This window comes from Rattus norvegicus, chromosome 18 (assembly GCF_021556685.1).
Source record: "Rattus norvegicus strain SHRSP/BbbUtx chromosome 18, alternate assembly SHRSP_T2T, whole genome shotgun sequence".
NCBI classification, from domain to species: domain Eukaryota; kingdom Metazoa; phylum Chordata; class Mammalia; order Rodentia; family Muridae; genus Rattus; species Rattus norvegicus.
Window position 1 is genome coordinate 16,915,879 of NC_141551.1, and position 18,860 is coordinate 16,934,738.

The 18,860-nt window shown below is 38.9% G+C and overlaps 1 protein-coding gene across 9 annotated transcripts in view; it reads left to right on the top strand.

Moving 5' to 3' along the window:
• The window catches only part of Kiaa1328 (KIAA1328 homolog), a 294,734-nt gene that overhangs the window by 208,223 nt on the left and 67,651 nt on the right, over nt 1–18,860 (top strand). For all 9 annotated transcript variants that reach the window (XR_015642431.1, NM_001437308.1, XM_087593274.1 and 6 more), the window contains 1 exon segment: nt 5,895–6,076. Coding sequence is in view for 8 of the 9 variants with exons in the window: in NM_001437308.1 (NP_001424237.1) it covers nt 5,895–6,076 (182 nt within the window). In the remaining variant the exon portion in view is untranslated.

An 18,860-nucleotide genomic window follows, 5' to 3' on the forward strand; every position in this document is an offset into this window, starting at 1 on the left:
CTAAAAAGTGTATTCTGGATATTTTTTGTTACCTGGGAAAAATCATCTACTATCAAACCTACTTTATAATAAAATGTTAAATATAATATAAATTATTAAATGGCATATTAAAAGCACAAAATAGTATGTGTATGTGCATTTTGACACCACAATAAAGTCAAGAGATTGTAACTAAACTGTGTTAGTTACTATTTTTATTTCAGTAATGAAATAAAACAATGTATCCTGTTGCATAAATTTGGTTAAGTATTGGGAAAGATTTATTATAACTCTTAGTTTAAAGGTATAAAGAAAAGGTACCCATCATGGTAGAGAAAACATGACGGCAAGAGTATTTGACATGTGGTAATGGGAATTTGCTCACAAATGGTCATTCAAGAGTATATTTTTTTTTACAAGAAACTAAGGAATGCTGAGAGTGGGATAAATAATCTGCTGCAGGGAAGACAATACCAATTGCTAATCCAATATCAAATAGTTAGCACTGAAAACACACAAGTAGCAGTATACCAACTGGGTAAGGTATGTTTAGGAAAATAGGTATATGCCTATATACTTGTAATAATAATTTAAAAAGAGGTCATGAATTTAAAACAGAGCAAGGGGATAAATGGGAGAATTTAGAGAGAGGAAAGGGAAGGGAGAAATGTTGTAATGATATTATAATCTTGAAAATAAAAGAAAAAAGTGGAGATGGATTATATTGTTTTATCTGCTAGTATTTCTATAATTCTCATGGTTTCCCTTCCTAGTGAGTTCTAATTTTAATCCAGTATGGTATGTAAAATACCAAACAATGCTTTGATTTTTTTTGTATCTACTAAGACTGGCTTTATTAACTGAATCCTATTTTGTTTTAGAGAAGGCACCAGGTGCTGCTGAGAAAACAAAGATGTGTATTCTACAGCTATTAAATGGATTATTCTATAAGTATCTGCTGAGTCTTTAGGTTTATGTTACATATTAACTCTGAAGTTTCTTTATTGATTTTAGTCAGTATGGTGTTGAAGTCATGCACTATTGTATAAAAACCTATCTTTTATTTGTTTCTCTGTGTGTACATGTGTATGTGTATATACGAGAGGCATATAGACATGTGTGTTGTATGCCCATATGTGTGTGCAGATGCATTCACTCATATACACATACGCCAAGTCCAGAGGGGTAAGTTAGGTATCCTCTTCACTTTACTCCCTTGAGACAAGGGCTCTCTCACTGAAACTGGAGCCAGCCCTGTAGCCAGCAAATCCTGGGAGGTTCTCCTGTCTATCTCCCCATCCACCACAACACTGGGGTTACAAATATAGGCATGGCTTCAACCAACTTTTTACACAGAAAATCAAACTCAGGGTCTTCTAACTGTGCAACCCATCTGTTCACTGAGTAATCTTCACTAGCCCATCTTTGCCCTTTAATATCATTGGTATGTGTTTTATTAAATGAGGATCCCCAATATGTGATGTATGAACAATTATAATTGTTATAGTTTCTTTTTGGGTTGTTTCTTGCATTAATTTGTTGTGGCCTTCCTTATCTCTTGCAACTTTGGTGTGAAGTCTTCTTTATCAGGGATCAGAATGTCTAGGTTGATGTGTTTTGGGCTCCTTTTACATGGTAAGCTGACTTCTGCCCCTTTACTCTCAGCTTGAGGGTGTTTGGTAGTTGAATGTTCCCTTTTAGTTCTAAGTCTATGCCTTTGACACTTAGGATGAGTGGCATTGAGAATTAGCACAGAGAAGGGTTGCTAAGTCCTACACGGTTGTATATTGATTTCTTTCTAATTGGTTGTATTATTGTTTACTCTTGGATTCTTTCATCGCTATGAACTCTCTGTCACATAACTTTTTGTTGTTATGGTATCTGTTCTGTGTACTGTGGGTTCTTTAGGAGCATTATTGACTTCTAACCTTTAGATGTCAATATCAACCTCAATTATTAATGATAAAGATAAAAATAATCCAGATGCCCTTTATTGAGGAAAATCTCCCTTCCTATCTTTTTTTGAGAATTCTTGAACCAAAGGAAGTTTTTCTTTTATTTTTAGTGAGATCCAAACCAAGATAAGGGGAAAAGAAAATGACAGATGAACCTTCCTCGTAAGCATAAATTCCAAATAATATTGTTAAAAAATATATTTAACAAATGTTAACAAATCCAATCCAGGTATATAAAAAGTATTATAGAATTTGACTAAATAACATTTATCCTAGAAATAGTCAGCTCAATATTTGAAAAATCAATCTGTTATTTTCCATAATGAACGTGATAAAGTAAAACTTGATCTCAAAGAGATACCCCAGGTGGGGTAGGTGAGAGTTCCATAAAGAATTTTTCATCTTTTATAGTTTTATAGTTGAGGCTGGTTCCTATGACAAAATATAGATTAGCAAGGGAAAAGCCACACAAATGTTATCGTATGCATATTTTCATATATGAGACACACCCACAGGATGAGTCATTTTCAGAGATGATCTTCAATTCTACCTTCAGCTGTCTTCAACAAAGAACGATAAAATCCTAGACAAATGATAAGCCAGAAGAAAAGGAATTTTGCATTTCTGAGGGGCACAAACTGAGTAAAGATAAATAAATGTTACTTATAAATCCTGTTGCTTCATCTGGAGGTCTGAGATTGTCTTCAGTGGTCAGTTTTTATTCTCCCTAGGAGAGGAGAAGGACAGATCTCCTTTATTTTCTAGAACACAGAGGGACATAAGAGCACTTCTTCCCTGCTTCTTCTTCTTCTTTGTCCTGCTCTGCTTAGCAGTAGCTCATGTTTGAGTAGGATTCCTCTCTACAGTCCACCCTTCCTCTCCGATTTTAAAGTTTCCCCCCTTGAGAAATAAACACTTTTCACAAGAATTTTGTTCCCACTTACTGCCATGACTTGCGATTTTTAAAAATTACTCAAAGATAAGTGTTAGTGAGAAGGAAATTCTAAAGTGATTCACACGTGACCATATACCAAGACTATATAAAGGTCTCATTTCCACATAAAAAATATCTTAGAAAACCCAGTTATATGCAGGTGAGAAGGCAGTGCACTTGAAGATGGTTGTCCAGGGTGTACGTCTTCTTTCTCATCTTTCTGTGCTGGACACTGAAATGGACGCTAGCTGCTTAGAACCAGCCCTGCAGTTCTTTGAACAGATCCCTGCAAGTTAAGCTGCATCAACTGAGAGGCTGTGTAGTTGGAGCCCAGAACGAAGAACTAAGAAAGACCATCACATAGAGAACTAATATCCAATATATACAGAGACCTCAGGAAGTTAGACTCCAGAGAGCCAAGTAACCCTATTAAAAATGGGGTACAGAGCTAAACAAAGAGTTCTCAGCTGAGGAATATCAAATGGCTAAGAAGTACCTAAAGAAATGTTCAACATTCTTAATCATCAGGGAAATGCAAATCAAAACATCCTGAGATTCCACCTCACACCAGTCAGAATGGCTAAGATCAAAAATTTAGATGACAGCAGATGCTGGGGAGGATGTGGAGAAAGAGGAACACTCCTCCATTGTTGGTGGGATTGCAGACTGGTACAACCAGTCTGGAAATCAGTCTGGAGGTTCCTCAGAAAATTGAACATAGTACTACCTGAGGATCCAGCTATACCAGTTCTGGGAATATACCCAAAAGATGCCCCAATGTATAACAAGGACACATGCTCTATTATGTTCATTGCAGCCTTATTTATACTAATGAGAAGCTGGAAAGAACTAGATGCCCTTCAACAGAAGAGTGGATACAGAAAATGTGGTACATCTACACAATGGAGTACTACTCAGCTACCAAAAACAATGACTTCATGAAATTCATAGGCAAATGGGAAGAATTAGAAAATATTCTGAGTGAAGTAACCCAATCACAGAAATAACACACATGGTATGTACTCACTGATAAGTGGACATTTGCCCAAAATCTCGATTTACCCAAGATACAATCCACAGACCACATGAAGCTCAAGAAGAAGGACGACCAAAGTGTGGATGCTTCAGTCTTTCTTAAAAGGGGGAACAAAAATATTCACAGGAAGGGATATGGAGACAAAGTTTGGAGCAGAGACCGAAGGAATGGCCATTCAGAGCCTGCCCCACCTGGAGATCCAACCTGTATATATGCATGCATACATACATACATACATACATACATATATATATATATGTATATGTATATATATATACAGCCACCAAACCTAGACGATATTGCTGAAGCAAAGAAGTGCATACTAACATATATATGTGTGTGTGTGTGTGTGTATATATATATATATATATATATATATATATATATATATATATATATATATATATATGTATGTATCTGTCTCCTGAGAGGCTCAGCTAGAGCATGACAAATACAGAGGCGAATGTTAGCAGCAAACCATTGAACTGAGAATGGGATCTTCATCAGAGGAATTAGAGAAAGGATTGAAGAAGCTGAAGGGCTTGCAACCCCATAAGAACTAAACCACTACCTAAAGACTGCACATGGCCTGACCCATGGCTCCAGGTGCATATGTAGCAGAGGATGGCCTTGTTGGGCACCAATGGGAGGAGAAAGCCTTGGTCGTGCCAAAGCTGGACTCCCCCACCCAGTGTAGGGGAATGTCGGGGTGGGGAGGTGGGGAGGGGTGTGGTTGGGGAGGGGAACACCCTTATAGAAGGTGGATGGGGGATGGGATAGGGGGCTTATGGACAGGCAACCGTGGAAGGGAATAACATTGAAATGTAAATAAAAGTATCCAATAAAAAAAGACCATCACATAATCTAATGAAATCTGGAGCTCCTTAGGTGTGTGGGTTTGTAAATCTAAAGGAAAAACGAGAAGGGAAGGGAAAAGAACAGATTGTTTAGCAGTTAGCATCTTACTAATGTAGGTACAGCTTTGCTTTAGGGTTTATAGAATGCCCTGGGGAGGTTTTAAAATGAAAAGAGAACATGAGAGGGAAGCAGTCAGGAAGGAAACAGGACTCTGTGTGTGAGTGAGTGAGATTCCAGAAGTCATAAACTTTTCTAGATAATTTAAATTCACCACCAGGCTATGAGTCAGTGCCTAAAATCAGCACTCTTTTGAGAACACTGTTTGTGACAGAGGCCCTTTTCCCTGTCACGTTTGATAAGCACAGAGGCAAGCGTGCCAGCATTTTTCTTACAAACCCGCCTCCTTGTGTGACTCTCAGTGTGTCCCATCCCTTTGTTTTCCACCATTATTTCTGTAAGGCTTTGACATGCCACTCAAAGTCATTGTGTTTTTACACTCCTGCCATCCTTTGGTGACCCTGCCATCCATGTGTGCTTGGTCCGTCCATGATTAGGTAAAGATGTTGTGTTCTTTTTTCTCTCTTTCTAAAGTGACTCACAGGTGACTGTATGCCAAGGTTGTGTCACTTGCTGTAGTTCCATTATGCCCTGCCTTTGTACTCCTGATTCTTTGTCTTAGCCTCTGTCTCACGTTCCCCACATACATCACACCAGAGATTTTCATGTTCATTTTCTTTGTTTTTGATTTATCTTACACAATTAAATGCTTCATTTTCTTTTGCTTTTCTGACAGTCTTTGATCCCTCATTGCTTTACTTTTCTTCTGCTAATCTATCCCAGACCATAAAGTTAGCTTAAATGTTTCCTACCTTGGTATTTAACTACCATTTGCCTCCAGTTGCTACACTGGCCCTAGATACCTAAGTTTCCTTTGCAAAACTCCAAATTAAAATAATTTGTTCTTCAAAATCGTTGTAGCAAGACACAAAATATACCTTCAGAAAAAATATTCAAGTAAGAAAATGATTCTTACTGTCATAGTTGTATTGCAATTCGTGCTGATTTCAAATATGTGCATGTGCTCTGTGTCTTTCCCTGTGCCTCCATAGACCATTCATGCTTCCTCTTTCAGTTTATTGAAGCCGAAATGTGATGGATGGCTGCGTGGAACCTCATCGTCCTTCAGAAAGTGCCCAGACTCTCCAAACAGTGCGCAAAACCAGAAGGAGAAGAAAACTGTTGAGTTTCAGTCACACGTGGAGAATGGCATTCAATGGACATGTCAACAGAATGACACATGCAGACTCCAGAGAGGTGAGTGTACTGTCACAGTAACAGAAAGAGAAGTTGCTAAGGATGGCGGAAGGTGGCTGGTGCCTGCAATCCAGTGAACAGCACAGATATCCACTCTGCTGAGCTGCAGTTAGCATATCAGATAAACATATGCCTGGAACGCTGTGGATGGCCCATCTACTACATTCTCAAGTCACATCTACATTTATTTCTCTCAGAGTACTGATATGAGAAGTTGTCCAGTTTGGCCCTCCTTTTAGAAGCTGAATTGAGCAGTAAGTATGGTTGTAGATACCAAATGATTTTTCTCAATCTGAGTAATAAAGAGTTGAACATAAATCTCTCCTGGAAAAGTAAGGCCTCATAATTTACCGATAATGTAGGGAATATGGAGGAGAGGTCATGAGCAACTTTCACATTGTAACTAAAGCCCTATTTCCCAAGTCTCAACAAATAGTACCTAGCACTCTTTGAAGTGCTGATAATACTTCCTGTTTTATGTGTAGGTTTTAAAGGGAAATACACTACTAGTAACTCTGAAATAATGAATGAAAGAGATGTGTGTTTCCCAGTTGGTCCTGGAGTGATGCCTGTGCAGTCTATTCCAACAGCCTTAAGGACTGACTTGGCCTGGAGAGATGGCTCAGTGGTTAAGAGCTCTGACTGTTCTACCAGAGGTCCTGAGTTCAATGCCCAGCATCCCCATGGTGGCTCACAAACATCGTAATGGGATCCAATGCCCTCTCATGGTATGTCTGACGACAGTGACAGTGTACTTATGTCAATAAAATAAATAAATGTTTTTTTTTTAAAAAGGACTGACTTGAAAGGATGAGTCTCCTGTGGACAGATGTATAGGACATAAGCTACCTCTGCTCACACCCTCCTCAGGACTATTATCCTGATTTCTTCTTCTTACATGCTCTCTTGTACAGGCAAGCTCTTTTGCTAATGTTGAGCGACCTACTCTTTAGAGGTTTATAATTCTACGACTCTCACATGAGCTTATTTATTTGTGAAAATGTATGTGCACCTTTCCTTCTTTCAACAACTGCTGCACGCATTGCTGTGTTCTAGGGTGATGGAGATAGCCCTAGGTACTAACCTGTGAGTAGGGTGGTTTGTAGGTGATAGCCCCCATAGACTGGTGTGTTCTAATATTTGGCTGTAAGGAATGGTACTGTTAGGAGGTGTGACTCTGTTGGGGAAGGTGTGTACTTGTGGGAAGAAGTATGTCACTGTGGAGGCAGGCTTTGTGAGCTCATATATGGCTAATGTGACAGTCTCTTTTGCTGCCTGTGGATTAAGATGTAGATGCATTGGTCCTGTTCCAACACATGACTGCCTGAAGACTGCCATGCTTCCTGCCATGATGATGATGGACTGAATCTCTGAAACTATAAGCCAGTGCCAATTAAATGTTTTCTTATATAAGAGTTGCTTTAGTTTAGATGTCCCTTCAGAGCAATGATCTCCAAGACAGAAGTTGGTACCAGGGACTAGAGTATTACTCTGATAGACCTAACTATGATTTTGGTTGGAGGAATGTGGGTTTTGGGACTTTGGAAAAGGAAAACTGTTGAACCATTTAAACATTTTTAATCAGTCATATTAGTAAGAATATGAAAGACAATGATGCTGAGGGTGGTTTGAACTGTGGACCCTGGTTTCAGAGAAGAATTTTAGAATGTTGCCTAGGGATTATTCTTGTCATTTTACTGAAGAATGTGGCTGCCTTCTTATCTGAAGAGTCTACCTGAGCCTAAGATGAAGAAATTGAGATAATTACAGAGTCTCTAGTAGAGACTCTGTCCTGTGGTTTACTCTTATGAAGAGTGCGTTTTACAAACTAAGCAAGAAAAATATAAAATGTACAGTTTGAGGATAAAGGAGGAATCAGAAAACAGAGTGTGGCTAAATCCTGTATCCAAGGAAATAAACAGATTAAAGATATTAAGTAGAATTAAGAGAGTGGTGGCCTCAGGGTAAGATCCCACAGAACTAAGCTTCCATCTTGTGAAAAGGAATTAAAGAAAAGCTTAGGTCTAGGATTGGTGGTGTACACCATTAATTCCAGCATTCAGAAAACAAAGGAATGGAGATTTCTTGAGTTCAAGGTCAGTCTACAGAGCAAGTTCCAGGACAGCCAAACTTAGGCAGTGAAACAGAAAGCTGGTGAAGATATAATAGAATAAGAAGACCATGTTCCAGCCACAGCAAGTAGCAGAACTTGGCAGCTTCAGCAACATGGCCCTGGCTTTAGAGTCAAGAATAGAAGAAAGGGAATATAGAATTTCCCTTCATTACTAAGGAAAGTTGTTGAGGCCAGATATATGACAGAGGTGTCCTTGCATGAAGACCTAGAAAGAAAGGGGTTATGAAATATTCTTCCATGACTAAGAAAAGTAGTCACAGGCCAGGGCATGTGGCAGGGGTGAAGCCTGAATTTCCTTGGAGACCCCAAAATGTTGGAGATGTCAGAGTCATGGGATACTTGCCACAAAAAGCTGCTAACAGGGAATAGAACCAATCCAAGAAAAAGAAGTGTGTTGCAGTCAACAAAGCTAAAAGGAGTTGGAAATCTGAAGAGCATTTTCATCAGTCATGGAGATGCAGAGTTTGGAGCCTACCTAGCTGGTTTAATGGTAATCTATATCTTTTGCTACTGCGTGTTGGAAGTATGTGGTCTAGTTTTGATTTTGATATTATACAGTGTGATGGTTTGTATGTGCTTAGCCCAGGGATTGACACTGTTAGAAGGTGTGGCCCTGTTGGAATAGATGTGTCACTGTGGGTGTGGTCTTTAAGACCCTCATCCTGACTGCTTGGAAGCTAGTATTCTGCTAGCAGCCTTCAGATGAAGGTGTAGAACTCTCAGCTCCTCCTGTGCCATGCATGCCTGGATGTTGCCATGTTCCTACCTTGATGATAATGGACTGAATCTGAACCTGTAAGCAATAAGAGTTGGTCACAATATGGCAACCAACAGATTGGAAAAGATCATTACCAATCCTACATCTGATAGAGGGTTAATATCCAATATATACAAAGAAGTTAAACTCTAGAGAATCAAATAACCCTATTAAAAATGGGGTACATAGCTAAACAAAGAATTCTCAACTAAGGAATATCAAATAGCCAAGAAGCACCTAAAGAAATCTTCAACATCCTTAGTCATCAAGGAAATGCAAATCAAAACAACCCTGAGATTCCACCTCACACCAGTCAGAATAGCTAAGATCAAAAACTCAAATGACAGCAGATGCTGGTGAGGATGTGGAGAAAGAGGAACACTCCTCCCTTGTTGATAGGATTTCAAGCTGGTACAATCACTCTGGAAATCTGTCTGGTGGTTCCTCAGAAAATTGGACATAGCTGGGACCTGAGGACCCAGCTATACCAGTCCTGGGCATATACCCAAAATATGCTCCAACGTATAACAAGGACACATGCTCCATTATGTTCATCGCAACCTTATTTATAATAACCAGAAGCTGGAAAGAACCCAGATGTCCTTCAACAGAGGAATGGATACAGAAAATGTGATGCATTCATACAATGGAGTACTACTCAGCTATTAAAAACAATGACTTCATGAAACTCTTAAGCAAATGGATAGAACTAGAAAATATCATCCTGAGTGAGGTAACCCAATCATAAAAGAACACATGTGGTATGCACTCACCAATAAATGGATATTAGCCCAAAAGCTTGAAATACCCAAAATACAATTTACAGACCACATGAAGCTCAAGAAGAAGGGAGACCAAAGTATGGATGCTTCAGTCATTTTTGGAAGGGGGAACAAAATACTCACAAGAGGAAATACAGAGACAAAGTATGGAGCAGAGTCTGAAGGAAAGACCATCCAGAGATTGCCCCACCTAGGGATCCATCCCATATACAGTCACCAAACCTAGACCCTATTGCTGAAGCCAAGAAGTTCATGCTGACAGGATCCTGACATAGCTGTCTCTGAGAGGCTCTGCCAGAGCATGACAAATACAGAGGCAAATGTTAACAGCCAATCACTGGACTGAGAATGGGGTTCCCAATGGAGGAGTAGGAGAAAAAAACCGAAGGAGCTGAAGGGGTTTACAACCCCATAGGAAGAACAATATCAACTAACCAGACACCCCAGAGCTCCCAGGGACTAAACCACCAACCGAAGAGTACACATGGAGTGACCCATGGCTCTAGCCACATATGTAGCAGAAGATGGTATTGTAAGGCATCAATGGGAGGATTGACCCTTCTTCCTGTGAGAGCTGGATACCCCAGTGTAGGAGAATGCCAGGGCAGGGATTCAGGGGCAACCTCATAGAAGCAGGGGAAGGGGTATGGCATAGGGGCTTTCTGCAGGGAAACCAGGAAAAGGTATAACATTTGAAATGTAAATAAAGAAAATATCCAATAAAAGAAGTGAAAAAAAATGTATTAGTCAGATACAACAGTAGAAGTCTCCCCAAGTAGAAGAATGGCATTCCAGCCCAGTGTTGTGTATTGTGACTACTAATGCTGTTAAACAGGGGACAGGGCATTAAACGTATGAGCAGGGAAGAATTTTAAGCAAATTTCATGTTCAATGGCTGTCTATAAAAATTAATTAATTAATTAATTTTAATTAAAAAAGAAGAGTTGCCTTGGTCATGATGTCTGTTCACAGCAGTAAAACCCTAAGACATATGGGATTACAGTTAAGAAATTGGATAAGTCTCAGAAGAGACTTTGAATATTGGACTTTTGAACATTCTTGAGATTGTGATAGATTACGGGGTCTTTGAAGTTAGACTAAATGCATTTTGCATTATGTTATGGCATTGAGGACCAAGAAGTACAATGTGGTGGTTTGAACCACCATAAACTCATGTGTTTGAATCCTTGGCCATAGGGAGTGGCACTATTAGGAGGTGTGACCTTTTTTAGTAAGTGTGGCTTTGTTGGAGGTAGTGTGTCATTTTGGAGGTGGGCTCTAAGGTTTCATATATGCTCATCTGGCCAGTGTGACATAGTCTCCTGCTGCCTATGGATCAAGATGTAGAGCTCTCAGCTCCTCCCGCACATGTCTGTCTGCATGCCTCGCTGCTTCTCGCCAGAAGCCTGGAAAGAGCTGCTGTCCCCCATCCCAAAAAAATCAATTTCTAATTTGAAAAAGAAGTCATTTTGACTAAGAGGAATTTAGAACCCATTACCTGCGCTGTGCCCTCTGCTTCTGTTCAGCTCTTTGCCTGTGCACAGTGAGTCCTGGCAATCCTGCTAGACAGTCGCTGTAATTCAAAGGATGCTGTCCCATATGGGCAGTTTCCAGGACCACTGCTGTTTGCCATTTGACTTTCCAGCCTCTCCCCTCACTCCTCTTTTTCCTTTGTCTTGAAACGGTGGGAGAAGATAGTGTGATAAAACGCCAAAAACCTCATCTGTTTAAAAGTTTGAATGTTTGGCATTTAAGATAACCATAGGAACCATGAAGTTTTCTACTCCTAGAGAAGATTTTCTAGTATTTTTCTCTTCTTTTATGGTCTGCCTGGTTACTGAAGACATGCAGTTGCCCCCTTGAGCTCTCTCCCTCTCTCTCTGGTGTGGGCAGATTAGAGACAGGATGGGATTATTGTACGGCCTTTGCTGCAGCACCCAGCCCAGTGGCTGAATTAACTTTCCCAAGTGCACACTGTGTCTGGATGCCCGGGTTATTATAGTGCCTGACCCAGCACTAACTATCCATGCTACACTGTTTGGTTGGCCCCTCCTTAATTTCTTTCCTCTCATTAGCATAACAGAGTCTTTCAGTAGACATTTCTGTTTTATATCAGTTGTTTCTTTTGTTGTTCTTTAATCATGAAGGATATTTACATACATACAGGATATTTACTGCAGGGCCATTATCTTTATTACCATCTCTCACTCCTTTACCTCTCCTGTTTGCCTCACCATTCTGCCAACTTTCTTGGCACTAAACATAAAAGAGACAGACTCTTGGCTCAGCGAACAGCCTTATGATAACAAGATTAGCTATGTTATTATCAATATTAGCTTACATATAAACTTTCTCTTCCATTAGTGCTTAGAATGCTGTTTTCATTGTTTGTTGTTGTTGTTGTTGTTTGTGGGTTTTTGTTATTTATTTGCTTGTTTGTTTCCTTGAGCTATGTAGAATGGAGGAAATGTTACTTTGGAAAATCTAAATTTGGTGCAAGAGCTTTTAGAAGGCATGCTTAGGGCATGCTCTTCCTGCTTCTCCCTTATTGCTATGCCTCAGCAAACATTCTAGAACGACTTCTACCTGAGCAATCACTGTCACAAGAGCGTGGGGAACAGCTCTTGAGCTGTCACAAGGGAACTTGGGGCATTTCCCCTGTGATGCTGATCAACTAGCAGAGGCTAAAGCCACTGGGCACACGTTCCAGAATGAAACTATTAGACCATAGGGCTTGGTGTTACCCTTTCTGAACTCTATTTGAAAGCCCTTCCGAAGGTCCCTGCTTTATTTGTGGATCCCTCCTGATGTCCCTATCATGAATCTCTGAATCTCTTCACATCTGTGGCAGAACCTCACTCCAGCATAATTTCAACTTAGCTGGAAATGCTGGCCATACTCTTCATTTTTCCTTTGGGGATTTTTTGGGCTAACCTTACATGGCCATCATCCATCGTTGGTTAAGTTCCCTGAGAAGATCTCAAAAACATTTTTTCTTACTGGAAAATGTTAGTGTTAGACTTCACTGAAGTAAAAAACAATCACTAGTGTTCCTGCTGATGCTTATAAATGAGCCTATGCTCATAGTGATGTGTGCATCATGATGACCCATGGTGGATAAACACAAGAGGCAAACTAAGTATGTTGGAAGAATCAAAGGACAGAAGTGGTTTTCATCTAGCCTTTAAGGATCATTTGCTTATGTTCCCTTTATTATTACTCTCATCTGTATCATATATTTAATCATAATAATGAACTCATTCCCAGAGTATGAAATAAGAAATATGCTAAATATCAATGTCTTTATCAACAGCACACAGAAGGCAAGCACAGTGGAATGCTATAAATAAACCTAGACAGTAGAGGAAATCATGCTATATAGTTCACTAAAAAAGGACTTCAAATATAAGACCTTATCTTTAAGAGTTAATCTTAATGTAAATATGAAATATTGTCATTTAAACCAGGGCATCTATACTCTCCAGCCTATGATAATGAAAGAAATACCTCAAAATACAATCTACTTTTCAACTTGTTATATGTTGGGTCTTCTGTCACTAGACAATAACTTGTAGTCTGTATCTTAGAACATAACTCCACATGTGGAAGGAGCTCATTATATATTTGTTGACTGAATTAACATAACATTAAATATATTGATTTTTCTTTTTTTGCTCTTGTTTCATTTTCCCAAAATAAGGACCTAATCAGTTCGACCTTTTGACCTCAATGCTGGCAGTAATTTAGTTATTTAAGCAAAATATATGCTTACATCATTAAAATCCTCATGATGATTGATTGCTAATGTCAAAGAGAAGGACTATAGTGAGGCCTTAAAATAGCAGTGCCCAAGAAGTCAAGAAAACATGGTCATTATTTCATTTCCTTTTATTCTAATTGAGGTTAATTATATACAATGCAATTCCACAGGTCTTCAATGTAGTTGATAAGTCTGACAATTATTTATACTAGTTCATATGTAGTACATTTCCCTGATTACCAGAAGTTCCCTGTGCTCTCTGCTAATCAGTTCCTTCCCTGAAGCTATTCCCTGGGCTTACAGAGAGCTTTATCTCACTCTTCTTTCCCATGGCTCTTTTCCATATATATGCCTCCCAAGTGTCTCCTTCCAAAGACACCACCTTCAGCAGTCATGCAGGAGTATGACCCACCCATGTGATTCCATTGACCCTTGATGACCTCTTTGAAGGCCCGTCTCCTCCCAGCATGACCCTTTTAAAGAGAACTGAGGATTGGGACTGAGACGTAGCTAAAGCTACGTAAGTTATGTTAATTCAGTCATAAACAACTTCCTTCTTTCTGTAATTATGGAATAAAACGGTAAAAGAATATTCTCATGTCTGCTGCAGGTCTCAAGACAGTCTCTGCCCACTAGGTGTGCTCTTATTTAGGCTTTTTGTTATTTTTTAAACCAGGTTGAAAAAGTTCCTCCTAGATGATTGAGTCTTTGTCATACATAGGAGTTTGATTTCATCAAGTCTGTTTTTTCCTGTAGCAGTTGAGGTAATATTACTTATCATTATGACCAAACCAAATGTAAAAGCAGTTTTAGAGAGCAAGGACTTTATTCTGGTTCTCAGTGTCACACTGTGGTTCTAGTAGCCACCACAGTCAGGCAGACACCCTGACGAGACAAGCGTACATGGAGACTGGACCTCATTTCTTGTACGCAGGAAGCAGAGAAAGAGACAAAGGTTCCCGGCATGTGTTAACACGCCCTCCACTCCCACCCCTATGACGTACTTCCTCCAGCTAGGTCCCACTGTATAATGTCTCTAGAATCCGAAGATGGCACCACCAGCTAGAGGCCAGTATTTCCATCAGAGCCTTAGTGGGAACATTTCCTGTCAAATCACAGTCATCACATTCTTTTCACCCATTAGTTTGATCGTTTGCTAACTGAGATGTTGGGTATGTTTTTGTGGTTGTTGTAATAATTGTGTCAAGTTATGGTATCATACCATGCCAGTAAAAAAAGTAGATAACCCAAGGTCTCATCCTCCACTAGAAACTCTGAAGGCCACACCATTAAGAACTCATCTCATCAGAACTCTAAAGAAGGAAAGGCTTTGCAGAAACATGGTAGGAGAACTTTGTGGATCCTCTCCCAAAGAAGGCATCAGTCTTTAAGATGTCAGCCCAGGCACAGATGAAAGAACCTGATTTCAGTGGAAACAGATACCAGGGATTTGTTTTGACCTGTCTATAGATTCCTCAGAAGGTTGACAGGAGCCCTGCTTTCTGTTCTGCCCAATGCACTTTTCATATGATATTCTGTGAGACCCTTAAAAGCCAAATGAACATGTGCAGCCTCCTAGGGTTAGAGAGTAACATTGTGACAGAAATATACAAGAAGCTACAAGACCTAGATAAACTGAGCAGACAAACTACTAGATTCTACTCCAAAAATAAAACATCTGATAGGTCTTTAACAATAATATATTTTTTAAACTCTCCTGTTATAGAAGCCAGAGCCATATAACTTTACCAGTGAATTTTACCAAATCTCTAAGAATTATGGCAAATACTGCTCATACATTTTTAGAATATAGAACAGGAAGGGATATATCTGAACTTATTTTAAGAGTTCCCTCTGCTGAAACCATGCAATCATTAAACAAACTGTAGACCAATGCCTGCTATAAATATGCATTGAAATAGCCCAAGCAAAAACCTAGCAAGCTGAATGTAGCAGCATATTAAGAAGATGATAAATCATGACCAAGTGGGATTTAATTTAGGAATGCAAAGGTGATTCAACTCAGAAAAATCATTCAATGTAATCCACCACATTAGCAGAAAGAAAGCAAAAACCACATGATCATCTCGGGCAACAGAGAAAAAAAAGATTTAACAAAATCTTTTGTAGGAGATTTCATAAGTAGTAAGAGGAACTTATTGTGAAACCTGCATAGAATATAATATTCACTAAAAGACTGAACACCACACACACACACACACACACACACACACACACACACACACACACACACACTTAAAAAACGAGGAAGGAACTGCAAGTAAACTCCAGTGCACTCCAAGTAAAGCTCATTAGAATACAGCTGTGCCTTTCCTCCTCATACTGCCTTGGCTTGTTTTCTTTGCTGTCACAGAGTTGAACATAGTGAGTTGTCTGGCCCACAAAACCTAAGTTATCAGTTGACTCTACCACAGTGCTAGATAAGGAAAGGAGGAAGAATGTCAGGCACAAACGTGGAACATTTTTATAGGACAAGTTATGATTGGCACATGTAACAACCTGACCACACAGAGGTATGAAGAAACTTGGCAATATAAATAAAATGTATATATAGCCAACCATAGTAATAGTGCATTGCGTAGAAGAGGACTTACCAAAGAGATCAAACAGCAATACACAATCATCAACAAATAAACTTTAAGAATTTATTTTAGTTTTCATAAAAGTCAAGAACAATGCTAAAGAAATGTTTAAACCAAATACATACATGCTAAAGCTATAGAGGACAGAAAAGAAATAATAAATAGTACTTGACCCTGAGGAACAAAGATATCATGGCTGGAAACAGAAACTGGAGTTGTCCTAGGCACCAGTGTAGACACTTGATCTGGGGTCAGTTATGCCAACATTATATATATATATATATATATATATATATATATATATATAGTTATATACATATAGAGCATTCCTCAAGCAAAACTGACCATATGATTCAATTCAGCTGTTTTTAACAAGTCCAAAAACAGAAGTTCTTAATATTTAAATACCAAATCGGGAAAAAATATATCTAATGGATAGGCACACAAACCCAGCTACATATAGATAGGAAATACCCCCATTCATCTGTATGTGCAAAAAATATAGGTATGTTCACACATTAATAAATGTTTAAAAAACTTTGAGAGGCTGGGTTGTAGTGCATGCTTTTAATCCCAGCACTTGGGAGGCAGAGGTAAATGGATCTCTGTGAGTTCAAGGCCAGCCTGGTCTACAAAGTAAGTTCCAGGACAGCCAGAGCTACACAGAGGAAAAAAAAAAACCCTGTCTCAACAACAACAACAACAAAAAGTTTCAGAGTTAAAAGACAAAAGAGAATAAACTTAACCTATACTTTGAATGGCAACTTTCTTGACCTTCTGGAGATCATATACCCTTCAGAAAAATGAGTGAGCATATGTTTGTAAATTGGATCTTCTGAAAGTTCCTCTCTTCAACATCACTCTTTCAAAGTATCACAGAACCAACTTTTAACAGAAATATCAAAACAAAAAAGACTGGTGTTTTGTTGCAAGATAGTAACTAAAGGATATTCATAACCAGAAATGTCCTCTTTCCTCTCCACTAGTTGTTTCTACTTGTTAAGTATCTTCAGCTTCCTGCCTCCAATCTGTTCTTAATTCTCTGGAATATTAAATTTTCTGATTTTATTCTTTCTGTCCTTACATCTGCCACCAGGATCATCTCTCCTGAGAACAGTTTGGTACTCTGTTGGTGGTGTTACTGTTTTCTTGCTCAAGGTATCTAACACAGTAGCTAAAAGTCTGTACAGCAAACCAGGCCTGATTGCATTCAAACCAGTGTCACCCTCAACAGCTGTGCAGTGCTGGGCATATGCTTGATTTTCATCTGAGTTCCATAACATGGGGACAGTAAAAGAACTCCAGACTGTTAAAAGAACTGACTCAAGATAGTCATTGGAAAGGAATCAAGTGATAGTGATATTTAATAAATATTTCTTGAACAAACTATATATTGAACATTGTGAATTTTAATATAGTGTTTTTGTTCATGTAAATCTCTGCATCAAACTCCATGCTCTTAATTTCTTACTTTCAAACTTCTGGCTTCCATATCAGAGTAGCCCTACTCCTACCGCCAGATACTGTGATGCTGAGTTCTTAATGCCTCGCACTTTTCATAATGGTGAAAGACAGTGAAGACAACCCTCCCTGTTGCCTGGAAATTGATGCAGGCTTCTGCCTTAATATCTTTGTTACCTTAGGCCAGCCACAGAAGTCCCATCTTTCTTTTTCACTATTTGTTAATGTCAATTTAATACACAGTGAAGGTATTATAGAATTATGAAAAATTATTTCTAGAAAAGGTAAAACTGCGGATAGAAAGAGACGGAGAGACAGACCAGATCCAGACGGAGTTGGAACCCGCTTCCCATGTACACAGAGAAGCACTGAGAAAAGAGCAGTGCTCTGCATTATTGGCATTTCAGGATGTGGTATTCCTAACAGTCCAAAAACTCTCTGATGTTACACAGATAACCACTCACTCCTACAAGGAAGAGCGGATCTTTCCAAATAGACTTGTAATGCCTGCTGGGCAGCAGTTTCCAGTGAACCAGAATTCTCACAGTCCTCCACAATAAAAATGGGTGTTTTGTGTTGTTGAAAAGTAATAAATATAAAATAAAACCAAAAAGAAAAGATGTGTCCTTACAATACTATCATTTTACTTGACATCTCAGAGAAAAAAGTAACTAGTCAGCTAATGAGTACTTATTAGAATGGGACAGGAGCCAGATCAGGCCAGGCTATGGGAAGAGAAATTATTGCTTAGGAATCTCCTAAGACCCTACAATGAAGGTATGCTGGTCATGTCTTTAACATGATACATGTTGCAGTCCAGTACACAGTTCTTAAAAGAAATGGGGTGTTAATATCTAATCTTAATCTTAAAGAGACCCTATCAACTTGAAAGGTCTGGAGATGCAAGATTTTCTGTTTTGTCAACAAGAAGACTTTTGTTAATAATAGTTAAATGGGACAAATTAAAACAGTTTGCTTTCTTGGCATTTTCATAGTAAACCCAAATCATCAGAAATATGACAGGGAAATATGTCTAAAAACAAAATAATTTAGTCTGTTATTGCACAAAGGTGGATTTTGTTTGTTCTTCAGTAAAGCAATGTGAATCACTGATATTTATAAAAACCCATGTAAGGAACTTTTTAATTGCCATTGTCCCATTTCAGGGGGGAAGCAGTAGTCTGTTCTGAAGGCTTTGGGATTCCCCAAATGGTCTACTTTGTTATTGAAGTAAACTTTGCATTTCCTTTATTGAATACTCAAGTTATTCCCTTTATTGTTTATACA